This window comes from Falco cherrug, chromosome 3 (genome assembly GCF_023634085.1).
Source record: "Falco cherrug isolate bFalChe1 chromosome 3, bFalChe1.pri, whole genome shotgun sequence".
NCBI classification, from domain to species: Eukaryota; Metazoa; Chordata; class Aves; order Falconiformes; family Falconidae; genus Falco; species Falco cherrug.
The window spans coordinates 91,162,283-91,181,317 of record NC_073699.1 but is presented as its reverse complement, the minus strand read 5'-3'; the positions used below and the strand labels follow the sequence as shown (position 1 = coordinate 91,181,317).

At 40.0% G+C, this 19,035-nt stretch overlaps 1 protein-coding gene across 2 annotated transcripts in view; it reads right to left on the bottom strand.

Moving 5' to 3' along the window:
* PHLPP1 (PH domain and leucine rich repeat protein phosphatase 1) overlaps positions 1–19,035 on the bottom strand; it is a 143,304-nt gene that overhangs the window by 85,642 nt on the left and 38,627 nt on the right. Inside the window, exon 1 of one of the 2 annotated variants that reach the window (XM_027799234.2) lies at positions 15,974–16,021. The exons of the other annotated variant lie outside the window; for it this stretch is intronic. Coding sequence (XP_027655035.1) covers positions 15,974–16,004 — 31 coding nt within the window. The 5' untranslated portion in view covers positions 16,005–16,021. Of the gene's footprint in view, positions 1–15,973; positions 16,022–19,035 lie in introns of those variants that run through there. 2 annotated transcript variants of the gene reach the window in all.

Below are 19,035 nucleotides of genomic sequence, written 5' to 3'. Positions count from 1 at the left end.
CACACCAATGTGTTACCTCCTTCCATATGCTTGAATGAAGTATTAAACTCTTACAAGCAGGTGAGAAAATGAGAAGTCACCTACTTCAAGATATGGCTCTCCTTGAAGCTGACTGCCTTCATCTCTTGCAAAGCCTACACAAAGACAAAACTACACAAAGCTAGGAAGTCAGTTTGCCCATGTTCATTTCTCAACCAAGAAACGCAAGAAAACAGCTCCTACGTCTTACCTGCACACTTACTTTTCTACTTGCTCTAGAAATGCTACTGAAAGACAGAAGCATTAAACAAAACATCTCCATGCTCAGATGAAAGATGTCTTTACTTCAGACAACACCAATGAGAATCTACAGCACATCCTGCGGTTCCGAGGAACAGAAAGCAAATCTGTCACTTGGAGACAGATAAGCCCATCTTCTGAAAGGCCTTGATGCTGACAAACTTCTGCAGCTAAAAATCCAGCTCAGATAATGTTTCTTTTCCTGAAGAAAGCTACCTCAAAATGTAGCATGAAGTATGCTTGCAACAGAACTTCAAAGTAGCTGTATAAAAAATAAAAATAAATCACATTTCCTTAGCAAAAACCAGCCTATGTGTAACACTCACAGTTTTGATGAAAAGGGGAGATGGCCCAACTCATCCCCAGGTTTAGGAATTATGTAAGAGCACAGTCTCAAAGTTTAGAGTACAGTATTTTATTAAGGACTAGATAAACGAAGCTATTTTAGTTCCAAAATAAAACTAAACTTACTCAGTAAAGCACAAGAAAAAGAAACCACCTGCAAACTTGAAGTGTTCCAAATAAAAATCTTCATCTATGGTTTCCTGGAGACAACATTCTTCTATAACACTCATAAACCATCATTTTGTCCCCAAATCTCTGTATATTCTTCAGCCAGAAAAAGAGTAATGAGTCACAGCCATAACGTAAAACAAGATTCCTAAAACCATGCTGGCAGCTTCAAAGTGGTGGATGAACTTTACCACCTTAAAAGGGGAAACAAAACCCAAAAGCTGAAGGCTGCTGATGTTCAGGATCTTCAGAGCCACCTTAGAAGTGGCAACAACAAACATTGCCCATGCAGAAATACCTGATTCACTCAGCAGCTGAAGAAGCGGAGCTCTCAGCTGAGCAGAAATGACAGTATTGCTCCTCAAAAATCTTACTTGAATTAACACCTATTGCAGTCAGAAACTACACTAATTCAAATGCATACAATCCTTATTGATGTCACAACCGAATGGGAAATAGGCTACTATGAAGCAAATGCAACTAGAGTTTTGTTGGTTTGAGTGGCTGCTGTCCATTTGCCTTTTCTCTGGAATCCTTACTCAATAATTTGGGTATTTCACTAACAACTTCAGCTTAACATTAATACCGGCCTTGATGTCAAAGCAGCTATAGCTTTCACGGACTCAAAAAGACTTAGATGCTGGTTTTAAATTATATGAAATCCCACTCAAGTCCCATAGCCTGTTGCTTCCTTTTTACAGCCTAAATCCAACAGTGAAACTCCATGATCAGAGAACAGCTTAAGGATATTTATCCCTTTGATTTCTCAGGCTTTGTTATTAAAGCAACAAAAGGACTACTGCATGCAAGGACGTTAAGGGTCACATTCACACCATGTAAAGGGTACAGGCCAGGAGCAACTTATTAGCAAAGACAAAACCCCACAACTGCATCCCAGCTGCAATTCACTATTTTGTCCAAAATTGAAAGTGGGGTTTAAACCACAAGTCTGTTCTCCTCCTTTGTCAGCCTTCCTACTAAAGATCAGCCATATGAAAGATTACAGATGTCTTTTCCTCATTCACCTTCCACAGCTCTAAGCAAGGAATGCAGACAGGAGTAACTCTACAGAAGTGACATCAACGTACACAAAATCAGTGGTATTACACAGAGGCAAAGATCAGAAACAACAGTTCCAGTGAGATGCTTTCTCACAAGGTAAGGAAGTCAGGTATGTTTGTGAACAAGTATCAGACTATGAGTAGATTTAACGAGGGCTAGCCAAATTATATGGGAAAAGAGGGGGAAAAAAACCCTACAGACTTTTTCTGAATTGTACTTCACCAGTAGTTTCAGAACAACAGAAAGAATTGCAATACTATGTTCTTTGTTTAAAGGAAAAAGTTCACCCTGACTTGTCATATAAATTTTAAACTTGCAGAAAATAAAGTAAAAGTGGGTTTAAAATAAAGTAATAAAATACAAGGTGTAAATTAGACATTTATTATTCCACCTGTGAAACAACAAAAAATCTGTTTAACAGCTACTGTTAAACAGTTATCCGCCTTTGATACTTAAAACTGCTAAATATTTGCAGTCTCTCAAACAATACAAATTTATGGCTTTTTGCTCTCTGAAGACTGAGTTTGCCCATTTAATTCCCAAGGGCCATCAACTTTCCCAAGTCTCATATTTTCCTAATTAAAATTGCAATAGATCATGCATGCTTACGATTATACCAGCCTTTCTCCACATCCATACAACAGCTTGCAGCATAAACCACAATGACATCTCCCTTGAACTGAAAGTCACTTTTTTTTTTTTTTTTTTTTTTTTGGGGGGGGGGGCATGTATGGACAGACACGACATAGCGCTGGGGGAATTAAAAGTCTTTGTGCCTAATAATGAATTATCAGTGTAGCAGCCTGAGAAATTTTTACAGTACAGTCAACCTAATTCATCTTCCTATGTAAGGGAAGAAGTTATTTTAGAATTGACATACTCTTAACACATTTGAAGGCAATTTTTGAAGCAGTCAATATTTAAAGTAGTTTCACATTAATGCAATATACAGGAAAGCCACTCCTAAACCTCCTATCAGAGATTTGACATGTCTAACGTCAGCTAGAGTAGACAGAACGAAGTATGCTAGTTACTCAGTACAACATACCTTTCATATTCTAGGAAGAAATGGCGTATGTTTATACTGTCGCATGCATTAGGCAGTCTAGGTTGCTCTACTGCTGCTAGGGGGCTCTTTTGTCAACAGCGAAGCATTATATTAATCTTTTAATAGTATTTCAACAGCAAAGCATGTAAGCTAGGTCTTGGTAGAGTAGCATCAATAATTTTAACGTGAGTTTTGGAAATTTCTGCAGCCACTTGTCTTTACATCCAGGCAAGCAGTCATATGGGCTCTGCAGAGGTGACTTACGTCTCTTCTGTACAAGCACTTTGAACTGTTTCACCACAGGATTGCTATCTCCCAAACTCACTGCTGCAACACTTTCTCTCTCCCTCCCTCCTGTCCCAAAGGATTGCTGAGTGTTTGCTCCTTTTTACACATCCAATCTGTCCACGAAATACTCCGCCATCAGCTGCATGCTGCTCACCAACAATCGAAAATGTGAAGGGAAAGGTTAACTTTAGCAATATGGAAACAGAACAAGCACAAACACATCACCACATCCCCCACTCCCTAAAAAATAAATAAATAAATAAATAAATAAATAAATCTGTCAATTCACTCCCTATAAAACCAATCTTACATCCTGCCTCTGCACTCTGAATACAAGACAGCCAGCGTTCCCTTAAGGGTTTCTCCTCAGACCATGGTTTCTTGACATCATGTGTCCGGTTCAGCAGCAGGATCATCTGAAGGTATTCTCATTCCTGCTACCCCTGCTTCTGCAGTTCATCTCCAGTGTTCCTTTCCCGGACCACCCACAGCTATGAGGTATACTTGTTTGTGGGAACACACAGTTGGTCAAGACCATGAAAATACCCTGCTAGAAAACAGCCTTCTCTTTTGAGATTTTTTAAAGCTACTACTGGTCATTGAATCCTTTTACGGTATACCACCTTACACACATCCTTTCCACCTTGTAATTTCCACACCTGCTGTTTGCAGGTGACTTTCCCCCACACGTACAAAATCACAGATAACAATAGGTCAGGTGGCAACCTCATGAGCCAAATACTGTGATCTAAATCCCCAAACTAACCATAATCACTACAGAGCTTCATTCCACCCTCCCACCATACAAAATTATACCACTGCAATCAGCCTGCAGAAACAATGGTAAATGTGTGGTTTTAAGTGGCAACACTAGAAGACACAGAAGAAGCTTCCATTAACCAGGCATGTAAGCAGGAAAACACTCAGGCAAGAAGTTCTGGAGCTACCTGTCATAGTCATAGATTCATTTGCATGTCAACATCAAAATCACAGTCTTCTACAGTTGAAGTAATTGAAGATCTGGGAACAAACTCAAAAAAAAGGTAACAACCAGTTGCATATAACATACCCAAACTATGTGGGCTAAATCTGAATCTTTCCACTGCCAAAACACCACTTAGGGTATGCACGAAGCACATCCTAGTCTCCAAACTACAGCTAGGGAAACTCCCAAGTACTTCCTACAAAAGACATTTCAGATTAAAATGACTTCTCTATAAAAGAGCATCACAAAACCTACAAGAAATAGTGTTTCAAAAAGTAAGGAATCAACCACAAGTCTTCATTATATCATAGCTTGTATGTATTTGGAAAAACTTGTTCAACAAGATGTTTGCCTATGAAACAAGGCATCACTGAATGTAGCAGCATTAAAGCTAGCACATTCCAGACCTCAATTCCAATGCAGGTCTCTATTCCTTAGCAACAAAAGTCTCCGTATTACTCTTTTCAAACAAACAACCCTCCCAGCTGATACACCACACCACTGCTTGCCGATTTAAATGTGTCAAACCATTCTCTGAAGTAGAAAGGCTGCTGAGCTGAGAGGCCATTCTGATTAAGTGAATAGCAATGCAGAAAGTTACGTTACATGAATGTGCTAAAAAGAGGCTCATGCCCTGCTTTTTGAATGCTCTGCAGGCTCCATGCCCATAGGTTTAGTGCCCTGACAAATGCTATGCCAGAAAAGCGTGCTATTGTATTATCTGGCTAGGAGAAAAAACTACAGCAGCTAGTAAAGTCACTGAAAAGTAAGGCTGTGGAAGCTGAAAACAGATAGCTCACAGCAGTCTGATACCATTTAGCTTTTTCGGTTAAGTATCTTATATTTAAACTTCAGTTCACAGTGGATTAATAAACCCACAGATTAATAGATAAAGTTTGTATTGTCCACATAAGAAGGATATAAAGTAAGAGGAGAGTCTTGTGTGGATATTCCTGCCTAGGCAACATGTGTCCTGGTGGGGTTATTTTTATGCTGCTGTAAACAGACACATTCCATTCCACCTGCGGGGTCAGCAGTGCACCTCCACACTCCCCTGTCCATTTGTTTCTCTTCTAAATTTGCTCCAAGTTGGCTTTTGTTTTAAATACCTTGCGAAGAGCTTACTGGCTTCAGCACAGAAACTGACGAGAGGAAAGAACAGCAGTTGGATTTCATTGTGTTGCAGCCTCCAAAGTGATAGACACCTTACACTGTAGGTTGGCATTGGGGCTTTTGGTTTGGTTGGTTTTGTTGCGTTCTTTTGGGTTTAGAATTTATTTAAGTCATCTAGGGGCAAACTACGCAGTCTGCAATTAGCTCAAGGTTCAAGAGAAGGAACAGTGGCAAGTTTGCTACATGTGTTTGAGTCCAGCCTCCTAACTGGAGACATTATGCTGGGGGGAGGGTGTGATACTGCGTGATCCTCTAACAAGGGAAGAAGGCAGGCTATCAAAGAACAGAAAAACAACAGCAAAAATATTAAAATTCCTTATTTTTTCTGTAACCCCAAAACGGTTTCCTTATTCTTACCTGAGTGGTGATAGCTGTTGTCATGAAAACTAAGTACAGATGAAGCTTTGAGGACTTCCTCTGTTGGTATACTCACCTCAGTGTTCACTATTCCGCATCAATAAGTTTATAGAACCTTTTAAAAGATACAAGTAAGTTTCTAGAGTTTCTAGAGTTTTGAATGTTATATATAAATAAACAAATGCAAGTGTTATTCCAATTCATCATGTTTACTGCCTTTTAGGGGGAAAAAAAAACCAAAACAAAAACCACAAAAAACAAACAACATCTGGAACAAGTGTTCCCCCTCTTCCATACAGGCTGCAAACCCACAATATCTGACAAGGTATCCTTGAAAACCCAAATGAAGGCTTGCTCTTTCATTTAACTCCTTTGTCAAATTGCTGCGATTACAAGAAAAAGTCACTGAATTCAGGTAAAATTTTAAGATTGTCCTCCAACTCAATGACAAGGTGTCAAAAAAATTTAAATAAAAAAATATTAAGAAACATTAAATCAACTATCTGCAGAAAAGCCTGGCTGTCATCCATACTAGCATACCTCAAGCATGTTACTCCCTTACGCCACCACTCACAAAATTCTTAAAATAAAAATATCACTTCTCCGTTTGCAATTTATTGGTTGAGCCCCCAGGCTGCTCACTCTCGAAGTTCTCCTTTGAGCTCTAGAATTAACTCGAAGAGTCAGATGGAACAGCCACAGCTTCCTACTGGTATATCCCATTCTTGGTTAAGCTCACTTTGTTAACGTTTAGCCTAGTGCCAACAGCACAACACACCAGAGGTAGTTTTACAGTTGCAGTTAGTCTTGGGCTAATTATACTCCTGTAGCTTCTTCCAAAGGGCACTGACTTATCTACAGAAAACAGAGTGAAGAAAAGCAAAACTATTGTAGCGGGCTTAGCAGCACTTTCCCCGCCAGAGACTCGGGTATCTGCCCACACTGAAGGCCTACAGCAATGACTACAACACCCTTTCCACCCTGCAGCAATCCTGCTTCAGGAGAGCAACAGCACCCTCCTATTCTGCAAGATGGAGGTGAACCTAATTTGGTACTTTCCCAGAAGACAATATCCCTCAAAAAAATCCTTCTCACGTGACCACATATTTGTTCACGGTTTATACCCCCTGCCCTCCAATCCTAAGGTATGAGGATAAGAAATAAAAGAAACCCACAAAACTACCAAGGCTGTGAGATTCACGGGTTTGTTAGCTATGACCCTCGCTTGTTCTTGGTGCTAAGCTGCTACCTACAATATTTGTAGCGTATTTTGGACAACTAGAGTGTTTGAAACCGCCTTCTTTCTTCCATCAGTCACCAAGGAGAGACAATGCAACTAGAACATAGAACACAAGACACAGCAGCGGCAGGGCTGCAAGGTTACACACAGCAGCCTGCTCTACCCACCAGGCAGTGGAACAAGAAAAGGTGTTTCTCCCAGAAGCAATAAAACATGGAGCAGGTACTTCTCAGTCATTTCAGAGCTGGAAATAACTACCTTACTGTATCTACACTAAAATAGTTCCACCAGCTAGAAAGTAAGTTCTTCTTCAAAGACGAATTTATCACCTTCGCCCTTCAACACCAGTGAAATCTGTCCTGGAACCTTACTTATTCCCACTAGTTTTGGAATGAGAGTAGAGCCTAGGATGCAGAAAAATTACATCAAATTAAGATGAGAGGCTGACAGAACTTTACTTCCCATGTATTCTTCGTCTCATCTCTCAAGCATCAAATCCAAACAAGGAAGGCAGTCACATTCAAGACAGCCTGCACAAACCAGTTCCCAGCACTGCTTTAAATGCAACCAGTAGCATTGACATTCACATTTGGGGGAAGGGAAATAAGAGTCACAAGGATATACTGTAAGAAGTCTGTCATCTTTAAGATACTGATAGATGCTATTCCTGGAGGCAGACCTTGGATTCCTTAGTTTGAGACATCATCAATTCACAATCACCTTGGCCCTGAGGACTATAAAGGCTGCAACTTCACCTCCCATCAGAAGCGTGTGCATACCGTAATCACATAAAGAGAGAGAAACATCATGATTGACCTACAAACCTACAGAAAAACAAATGACACTAATTACTCTGGCCACAGTGAACAGTTACCTTCTTTGCTAAAAGAAAACAGACTTTGGCTGTTAAGAGCGCAATGCATTCAGAGCAGGCAGGCTTTACTCCTCTGAAGTTCACAACGTCTGCACCTACAGCAAGTGGTTCTGTAGAACTAGGTATATTGTAAGTTACAGATGACAAATATTAGCATCGCTTTTAGAATAAATAAATTCAACAAGAAAATTACCTTAAGACATTTCAACAGCAATTAGACAACATTCCAGTGACTCATGTTATTATAGTAAACCACAGGACACCAGTGTTCCACCATTAGAAAAGCAATAACAATGCGCAGCCACCACAAGAGGGACAACTGTGATTCAGATGTAGGCTCCTTAAAAGAAAGGAGGCTCCAGGGGAATCACCATGTCCTACAGAGCACTGGTACTTCCAGGTTCACTGCTGGTAACGTGGGAGGTAGGCGGCAAGCCAAGAGGGAGGAAAAACTCAATTTCTCATCCTTTCACACAGAAAATTGATCAACCTCTCTGTTAAAGTAGGTTCTTTAGAAGCGTCCTTGCCACTAAGCAGCCATTTGTAAAAGAGGCAGGGGAGAAGGTATTTATTTTTCAAATTTCAGAGAACGAGGGAATGGAGAAAGGGTTGAAGGAGAGCTACACAAATAAACAATTGCTTTTCATCACACCAGGAAGTGCACGAGGACAACTTGTAAGTGGTATAATCACTGCTTCTGCTTCTCATAAAGGATTAGTTTTTCTAATTACTGCAAATATTTTTATTGCCACAGCTCACACTGAAGAGTAAACAAAGCTGGGGAAACAGCTCTCACAGTCCAAAGGACAGAAGGAGCATATCTTGCAGTGCAGTCATTTCACACTGGCAAGGAAGTCACTGGCCTCGTGAGTTAGCCCAGCCCTCGCTCCCAGTCCTCCTCCAGCTCTCCCTCTAACAGACTGAGAGGCTATGGCTTGGCTCTTAATGCCACACGTGATTTCGCTCCACTCTTTCCAAGCTGAGCTCCTCCATAACCAATTGCAACACTACTCCTGCCCTTCTCTCCTGCTCCGCTGCATCTCACCATAGCTTCCCATTTCTTCCCATTAACACACACTTAATCAAGACCAGAAACCAAAGCAGCCGCCTAATAAATGCACCTGCTCCCTGCATTTACCACTCTGCTTGTTTATGCTTGCTTGAACTACCTAGGTTTTGTCTTGCATATACACAGATCTCAAGCGTAGGAATGAATATTTTGTACAATGCTTAACATTGCGGGAACCCAATTCCAATTACTCATAAACACTTCTGTAGCATATGTTATTAAATGTCAGCTTGCATATGTACCGATTTTACTGCTATTAACAGTTCAGCAGAAACAACATTCCTGACTCCAGCTATTGAAAAAGCCAGCTTGGACTTCAAAGCTTAAACCCCCTCCCCCCCCCAAATAACAAAAAAACCCAACAGAGAAATAAAAAGGAAAAAAACCAAAAAGCAAAACCCACCACCCACAAAAAACCTCTACCACCATATATATATATATATAAAAAAGACACACACCTTTTCTCCTTCAAAAAATTAATACACTTGCTCTGAAGGTTCTTCCACCTCACTTCCATCTTACAGCCATTGCTTATTTCAATGTTATTGAAGCAGAAGAAATTAAAAGGGCAGCGGTAGGGGGGTGGACCAGGAAAGCTCTGCAGCACTGGAGGAAAGCCATGCTTTTACCCGAGTGAACCAGGTATTTAAGACCTCCCAGGCTGAAAGAATTAAGTCTCCAAACACGCTGTTCTAAGGAGATGGTAAAATAAGCCCAGTCACACCAAATCAACATGTTTTTAATCAAAACAGATGTAAACTAATTCCTCTAGAAACACTGATCTTTTGCAATTGTAGTTGAAAACAGTAATTCTACTGAAGTAAGACTTCCAACAGTTTTTTGATAGACAGTTTCTCCATAGCGTGTAGTAAAACAGTAACAAATCAACTGGTCAGCTGGCCAACAAAGATGCAGAAAACCCGAGGTGAGCAAGTCTGCCTAGTGAGGGCCAGCAGGGATGGTTCCAGTGGCTATAATAAAGAGAAGTCAGAGGGAGCAGCAAGTAACTAAAAGGACTTGTTATCAATATACAGTCAAATGGATTAGCTGCAGAGGATGAAACCATATGCTTGTCAATGCATAAAATGCAAATGTTCATGCAGGTTCCGGAGACAAACCAGCTGACCTCTCTGATGGGCATCAGAGTCCAGTGCACCAAGGACAACCATAATGCATCTGGTTAACTTGCAGGTTACCTTCCCTGCAGCTACTACCACTACCTTAGTTGGTAACTGTCAGTCACCTGGGTGATGTTTCTAGTGGAACATCACTATAAATCCACAAACAGATGTAAGGAAAGTCATCTCTTAAACACCTGAAGAGAGTTCAGCCAAAAAGAGATGTGGTGCCAATGGAAGATCTAATCAGGTGGAGGCTATGAGGGAGGGATTATATTTGTTTCTAGCAGGGTAAGTTTACAAGGAGTTGAAAAAAGTAATTCTGCAAAAGTAACAGACCTTAGCTTCCAGAAAACTGTTTAACAGGCCTAGATGAAATCCAGATCTTTCTGGCTAAGGAGGCATGGGCCAGCCATCACCCAGCATATGGATTATTTTTAAGCTATGTAATTCAGAAAGACCTCGATTTACTTCTAGACAGATGGAGAAAAACAGCCCCATGCAGAATGTGCTTGCGGTGGGTAACCTCACAGCCACATGACAGTCTTGACAACAGGTCAGACTTGACATCCCTATATAACAATTTTAAGCATATGAGTCCAGTCTGTTTTCCCACCTGAATCAGAAAAGCTCCATGCTGCTAGGTCAAAGGGGCTGACTTTATCCTTGAGAATATAAATAGACAATAGCAAATAGGATTAAAAGTGTTGTATTACTAGCTCAACTGCTACTGAAATACTATGGCCAGGTCTGAAATCCACAGCTCAAAAACTGAAAGGAAATCTGATTCAAGAAAAAAAAAAAAAAAGAATGAAGATCCACCTTTAAGTGACACTCATGAACAGTTTGATCTATTTATCCTATTAAAAGGCAAAAAGGACAACTCAGTCTTCAGGTCTCCTCTATGCTAGATGAAAAATTCAAGAACTGTCTTTGCATCTGGAAAATATGTAACAATATATAGTGATGGAAGTTGAAATTATGCAATTTTAGACTAGAAGACAAAGCAAAATATGTGCTTTCTTGATGGTGAAATTACTTAAAATCCCCCAAAGAATCCTACAGAAGGCAGAAATATATTTTCCACACACATGCTCACACACACTGGAGTTTTGATTGGGTACTAGGAACTTTTCCAAAAGAAAGTCTTTCCAAACAAAACTTCATGTGAAGAATTAGTAGAGCTTAAACAAGAAGTTAGACTAGTTCATAGCAAGTTGCTTCTACCATGCAGTCAGTTGATCATTTGTTCTGCCAGTCTCATGGCAGAGAACCCTGCTTATTAGCAGGGAGCTGAAAATATATCATATTGCTTAAAGCAAATGCGGTGTTCAAGTCCAGTTGCTATGCAGATCTTCAAAGGCTGGGGTCTCAAAAGAACCATCTCAACCTAAAAGTCATTATCAACCAAAGCAACAGTTTGTTACAAGGATTTCCAACACAGATGCTAAAAAGATTCACTGTACAGAGAAGTGCATTTTCCCTGATGTGTAATGCCTTAACACCAAAGCATCTGATTGTTCTAACAACTTTAAAAGTACGAGAATCCAGATGTGCTTTGCTAATAAACATTTCCTTTCAGGAATCTACACCATTAGAAACTGTAATGACAACAGTAGCAAGATATCACTTCAAGCAGCTGAAAGGAACCAATCTAGGAGGTAATTCTGAAATCTGGACATAGTTTATGGTATCTGTCCTACCTACACGGTCAATTCTGATTTCGTACTTCAAAAATTTTCCCCCTACACTCAGATTTGAACTTCATACTCGACATAAATAATAAGCTGATACCAATTTTTAATGTTTCCACCTTTCAGTTAAAAAAAAAAAATATGCAGATTAAAACCTTTGTGGACAAGATAACACACAGGTATGTTGTTAGAATTTAAAAGACTTAATCTCCTTATCAACCTTCTTATCTAAGCAGCATACAGTGCCCTTTCTGTTTCTTGCTGCAGCAAGCAAAAGATAGATAGCAGTATTGCTTCTGCTTTCATACCAGACTGGACTGCTGCAGGAACAAATCCAGCCCCTTCCATGTATTACTAAAGCAGCGTTTTCTTTTATTTTTTCAAGTGAAGGACATTGCAGGGGAGCAGGATGCCACACAGATTCCTTTTTGTTTTTTGAGAATCTGAATTACAAAAGGAAAAATGACCTTAGCAAGCAGAGAAAAACAGAGCAGGAGAGCCAGGTAACCCAGACAATGTACTATTAGTGTTGAAGCTGCCATGAGCCATCACAGAACATTCCAGGTAACAATTAATTCAAAGTTAGTGTATTGCCTTCCATTACCATCACAGAACTTGCATTCAGTCTCCTCTCCTCACATGAAGTACATTGTAAGTAAAAGCATACAAGAATGTCAGGAACCTATAGGAAACCCAAAACAGCTCAAGGGAAGTCTTGCACGTTTCCACTGGTTTTCTGAAGCTAAGGAACACCGCTCTGTGCCACAGGGACTAAACTCCATTGATTTACTTTACATGGATAGGCCATTCTTGAAAACTGCTGTGATTGTGAAAGGAAGGTCAACAGGATTTAGAAGGATGTACTTTCTAACTGCAGAATCCCAGAGAATTAAGTGACTTTAAATGAATTACTGCAGACTAGCTCAGAACCCTTCTGATCTCTTTAGAGAAGCAAAAAAAGGAGAAAGCCACATGCTAGTAAGATATGATTAAAGTTATTTTACTACTCTTAGGCACTGCGCTCTCACCACATTGCTGATGCCCCCTCTGTTCTCAACAGCTCTCATCTAAGCCATCTGCTTCTACTGTTTCTACGTACTTATTTTGCTTGTAACACCTAGGAATCCTCATCATAGCCAAGGAACCCACTATGCTAGGTGACATCTAAATACAGGCAGCAAACTTCCACCCACAAAACCAAAAAAACCCAAGGCACATGTGCACACACAAAACACAAGCCTGTCCCAAACAGCTTACTTGTACCAAGGCCACCTCTTCTGCCTCCATGTTCCTGTAAAGAACATGACGAACTTGGATCCTCATGTATTACACAACTAACAAATTAATTGTCAAAGTGAATCTAGTTTGTAGTTACTGTTCTTATACCCTCTAACCTCAGTCATACTCCAAATGCACTCTAAGAAATCCAGAGGGGAAGGGAAGCACACATCCCATTTCACGCTTTCCACTATATTACATACAAGTGTCCACCTTTTAAAAGTTCGCAGAAAACAAGACTTTTCCCCAACAACTACAACTTCCTGAATTTGCTAAACAAGACATCTGGGCACAAGTAAATTGCCTTTCTTAAGATCTGGCAGTTGGATTCATATTAGGAATATACTGTGAAGCCGGCATGGACTACTGTCTGTCATCTGTTATTTGTTTCCCTGAAAATTTTTGAAAACATTCATTTTAATTTCTGGTCAGAGCAATGTAATGAAAATTGCCAAAGCAGCAGCCACTCAAAAGAAGTTCTAGATCAACTCTGTCAATACTAAGAGCAACTGAAAAGGAAAAGCTTTCTACTACCCTGATGTCAGGAGGACTCAATACACAAAGAATTAGTAAAATAGTAAAGCTTGTCTCACCATGCCTTGCATGTGGCATACGGTTCCTTCCATTCACGAGCATTCTAGCCGTCATCTCCCGTTACTCAGCCATCTGACTGTGCTGTGTGCTCAATGAGAGCTCACAAGCTGAAGCTTGTTCACAAGCTTTGCTAAGCATCAACAGAACTCACTGGACTTGCAAACATAACCATGAACTCTCAAATTTAAAAAGTCACACACTACATTGCGTAGACTTAACACGCTGAGGCTGCATTGGTCAGGACTTCAAAATTCTTGCAATTATCAGCTAAAACTTAAAGCAAGTCCAAAAGGGACAGATTAGAAAAGAAAGGCTGCACCGCAAGGGTCTTGCACTCTACAAAAGACTCTTTTTCTATTCACACCTCTGAAAGAGACTGTTTACTTGTGTAAAGCACTAACCTCAGAAAAGGGGGATCTTGCTCCAGAAAGGAGACAATTATTTTGTCATCTTCTAGTTAGCAGCCTCTGCCTTATTTCCTCCTCAGATGCACTGAACACCTCATTTCTCCAGTATCACATTAACTGTCTCACATGCTACCAATTACCACCATGAGACAAGTATCATCATCATCATTCCGCAGATGGTTAAGATGAGAGACAGCCTTGCCTCAGGCCACAATGAGTCAGTGGTTAGAAGCAGGATCTCATCATCTCTCATTCCTCAGCTCCTGCCTTCAGACAGCAAAGTTTTACTACTCCCACTGTCTTAAGAATTGGTATCTTGACTTGCTAAAGTGCATCTAATTAAAAAGAAAGATCTAGAAAGCAAGAAACAAACAACTGCAAAAAACTGTGGTGTAACTCACTCCATAAGTGAATATAAAAGAATATAAAAGAATTTGTTCCTATGACGGTAACTACAAAGCCAATCTCTTGCCTGCAGTCCCAGCTCTAGTTGTCACCATAGCTATAACTTCTATCACAAACAAAGCATCAACTCAACAAACTGTCCCCTTGACATTACAAGCCTGATTTGTGCACAGAATATCTGCTATGCTGCCTGCAAAATGTGGACAATCACAATGCACATGCCCCCACAAAAAAATCAGTATTAGCTTCCCTTTCATTTTTCCAAGTGCTGACTGCAACATCATTATTTTTAGTATAACTTATGTAATAATTGGATGAAACTTGGGCTTTGAAACTGTGTCCTGAAATGGACTCAGTGGCAGCAATGGTTTCTTTCTGGTGACAGTTTCCATGCAAGTGCTTCTGCACTTTGTGCACCTCTAACTCATTTGCAGTGGAGAGACTGAAGAACAAAGCAGCAAAGTCTACCTCTAGACAACACTGCACATTTAAAATGAAGTTTCCTTTTTAAAAATGTAAAACATGCTGTTATTGAAAAAATGCTTTCAACTCCTCGAAGATGACACTCCAACACACATTGATAGCAACTGCTTTGCATATGACTGGGTTGACAAGGCTTGCAGTACTGATGTAACACTAGAGCTTTTACCAACTGATTTACAGCTTTGATGTGGCTCATCAGACTTTATAAGCTACCCTGACACAGTGCAATGTCTCTGCTGACAGAAATAGCAAGAGTCCCTTCAGCTGAAAACTTCGGCTGGTCCGCTTTAAGCTGCAATCTCCATGGTAGGATTTCCTCATCAGCATCAGACTGTTCTGCTGGCAGCAATCGAAGGAGTGCTTAAAGGGGCTATCATACACAGTATTTAAACCAGTGCACACTGGACTGCTTCCCTCTTGAAATGACAGGTTGAAAATAAGTAAAAATTGCTTTTATTGTCTCCAGAATAAGAGGAAAGGTTTTATCTATTTTCCTCATCAAGCAAAAATACTGCAACTTAGATGAGACAAATGACAAGCTAAATTAAAAGAGCATTCAATACTGCCTCCTCAAATACTTAACGGATGCTTTCATAGTCTGTGCAGCTCCTGGGCTATGGGAATTGTGTACATTTAGTGCAAGCAGAGGAAAAGAAAAAAAACCCAAACAAAACGAGAGGTGGCAACTCTCAGCAATTTGTACGCTTAGGCATATTTTTCCTTTCATCCTTCCTGTCTGTTCTCTTCCATACCCTTCACTGCACTTTGCCAGCTTTCTAGAGTCCCAGCTGCTATGAGAGAAACAGCAGAAGTTACCCTAGTCTTCCAGCTATGACTATCAACCTTTGTTTTCCCCATCTGCTAGCAGTACACCACCCTGCACACGAAAGAACGTTGATAGTCTTAGAGAACCGAGTTTGACTTGAGACTCCTGCTACTTCTCTAACATAGAAGTTTGTTATTTGCAACAACGAAGTCATGTGTCTGTAAGCAAGTAAGCTACACAAAAAGTCAGCTGCATTGCTCCAGTACTGACTGGCCTTTATATACAATCTATTAAGGTTTTCCTTCATTAAAAGCTATCCTACAAGATACAGCAGACATACCTGCCACGTTTTCCCAGAGGGCTGACGGCATTAAGGAATTTGTTTCTTCCCCTCATCTTTGCCCCTGATGATGTATCACTCACAACTTGAGACTGCAAGCACATACGTGCAGAGAAGCACATCTCCTCCTACTTGCCAAAAAGCCAACCCAGCCCTGCACAGAAAGCCAGTGGGGTAATGGTAATCAGCCCGCTCCTCACCAAGAGGGATTTCTGTAGAAGGCATTGAAGCTTTGCTACTTCAGGATTCCAGATAAAAACTACTCTAAGAGGGATGTGGGCCAATGAAGAGGAAACTCCACAGATTCACAAATACCACTCCTAGTTACCTCACACTGTCCCCTTAAAAAGGCTGGTGACCATTCCAAGTGTGCCTGCCACATGCTAGTGCCCAGTTTTATAATTACGAAAATCTATGTGCTATATTACTTTAAAAGCAAGTAGGTGATATTCAGACTGAAGCCTTTTACAGAAGGCTGAAAAAGGTTTCCTGCTAACCGATTTCATTACTGGGGGGGGGGGGGTAAGATCTGTCACCCAATCAAGCAATCCAGATGGATTACCAGAGGACAGAAACCTCTATTAAAAGTTAATATTAGAAATGTCAACTAGAGACCCACTATTAAATAATTCAAAGCAAGAAAAGGTCTCTGTCACCTCATCACCTGCTTTGAGCAATCCTTTGGCAAGATGTAACAATCAGTTCCAGCAAGAGATGGCTAGGCTGAACACAGAACGAAGAGTCATATAGAAAATAAATTTAAAAAAAAAAAAAAAAAAAAAAAAAGGGGGGGGGTTGGGGGTGTGGAAAAAAAGGGGAGAGAATCTTAGCTGCACAAGACCTATGAACTCTACGGCTTGATCAAGAGGAAATGATCTTTAGCTACCATATCTGAAAAACTCCATGTACAAATGGAAGAGGACTAGCAAACAGCACAATCATCTACCTTCACAGTGTTCCTCCGCCTTAGCAAAGACATTCAAAGTTTTAGAAATGATAAGTTAATGTATTTTTTTGGACAAAAGCAGAATTTGCTTAGAACAAGGAAGCAAGCTCTGGCATATCTGCACCATCCCTTCTGTCTATAAATAAAATAGACTTGATATTCCTTTCACTTTTATGATTATAAGAATCTATTTAAGTCACAACATTTTCAGGGTTATTCTTTCAACTTTTCAAGCCTGGTCAGATCATTATAATTTTTTTTTTCCTTCTGAGTATCAGCAGTCTACCCAGTATGTAACAGAAACCAAACCAAGAAACAGCTTAAGAATTTGCCCAATGTTGGCTTAGTTACATTGTCAAGTTCAGTAAAATCTGGTCTTCATATTGTGTCATAACAAAAGCTGAAGTAACTTCGATACGGAATGAAAATTCATCTTAAAACTAACAACAGGGAGCAAATGAGGAGGAATTCTCTCAGACTTTCTCTACTTCCTGCTAAAGATTTTGCTGAGACCCATCCAAGTTTCTCTCACCCTCCTCATAAAACACAATCTTGAGGATACTGCTTAACAGTCAAGACATCAATTGCTGGCAAAGCTTCATCTTGTACGAAAGAAACCACTATCCCAGCAGCTCATGGTACTAATGAGTTCTTTAAGAACATTCAGATGTGGGTTTACAATTAAATTTAAAAACCTGTCATCAGGCTTCGCAAGCCTAAATAGGAAAGGTACCAATTATTAGAATTCCCCATTATTCTGTATACTGCTAACTTAGCAAGAGCACGCAATAGTAGGAATTCCCAGGGACATCGAATACCATTCTTTTCTCACAAGAGCTGCAGAGAAGCTGAAAGGAGTGGTTTTTCCCTGCATTCCTTCTCTTTTCCATGGTGTCACGACTCAATTTCTCAAAGCAATTCTACTCCATTTTTTTAAATTATAGCAGCTACATCTGAAGCAAAACCACACAATTATTTAACCAAAACAGAGCCATATAATCTGTTCGTTTTGCGTGCCATGGAGAGTGAAATTATGTTCTGAAGTGTAATCCACTCTGTGGTTAAGGCACTAGTATTTTTCCAAGTTTGTGTACAAAGAAAATTATTTCTGGAAGTTTGGCCGAGTACTACACTGTAAACAACACAGAAAAATCACACTGTACGTTCATCAGGCCCACCACTCAGAGGGCTAGAATCAGCTGCTCTGTGTCTGAGCTGTTAAATTTGTTTGAAAGATTTGAGACAGCAAGACAATTCCTTTTCTTCCCTCCAAATCTCAAGACACTTTCACAGTCTAAAAACCACTACAGGAGATTCTTTAGATATAAATGAAGGTCTCAATTTGAAACTTCAGCAGCAATAAAAACCCAAGAATACCCTAGCTGAAACAGCCTGAATTACGAAAAAAATATTCTTAGAAGTTCATGCATCTGAAGCCTGAATCTGACTTACTTTTTATTTTTTTATGTAAAGAAAACTACACTTAAATTCCAGCCTTTAATAATAAATACCAGGGGAGCCTCTCCCACAATAAACACATCAAGCTCACTCATTCTGTAAGGCTGCATTAAGTATTTGGCCAGAAATCACGCAGCAACTCCTCCTCTTGTTTTAGGATGAAACATCCGTTACTCCACGAAGCCCAACAGCTGTGGCATGAGAAGAGTTTATCAGTGGCACACCATTTGAAGCCTGCATGAAGCATAAGTAATTTCCTAAACCTAAAATATGCATGAGAGTTAATGAGATTCCAATCTGGGCAAAACACACCACTGAAGACATTTCATTACAGGAAACTGGTTACACCTCAAAGACTTTGCTGAACACACAAGTAAAGATGAAAATAAAGGAATAGGACCATATACATTTGGGAAATTAAGATCTACAAGCTGCCAAACAGTCCAGCAATGGAACCCAGCCACAGAAATATATGTCTAAAAAGCCTCTGATTTACAGGCAACACCAAGATGGGTTTCTCATTCCCTTCTGCAAGCAAGTCAAACTTGTAACCCCCAATATTGCCTTTGAAAAGTTGACTTGGTTTGTTTTTTTTAAAGGAAGATTATATCCTTGTTTTCACTCGCATCCTATACAAAAGCAGCACTTTTCAAATCCT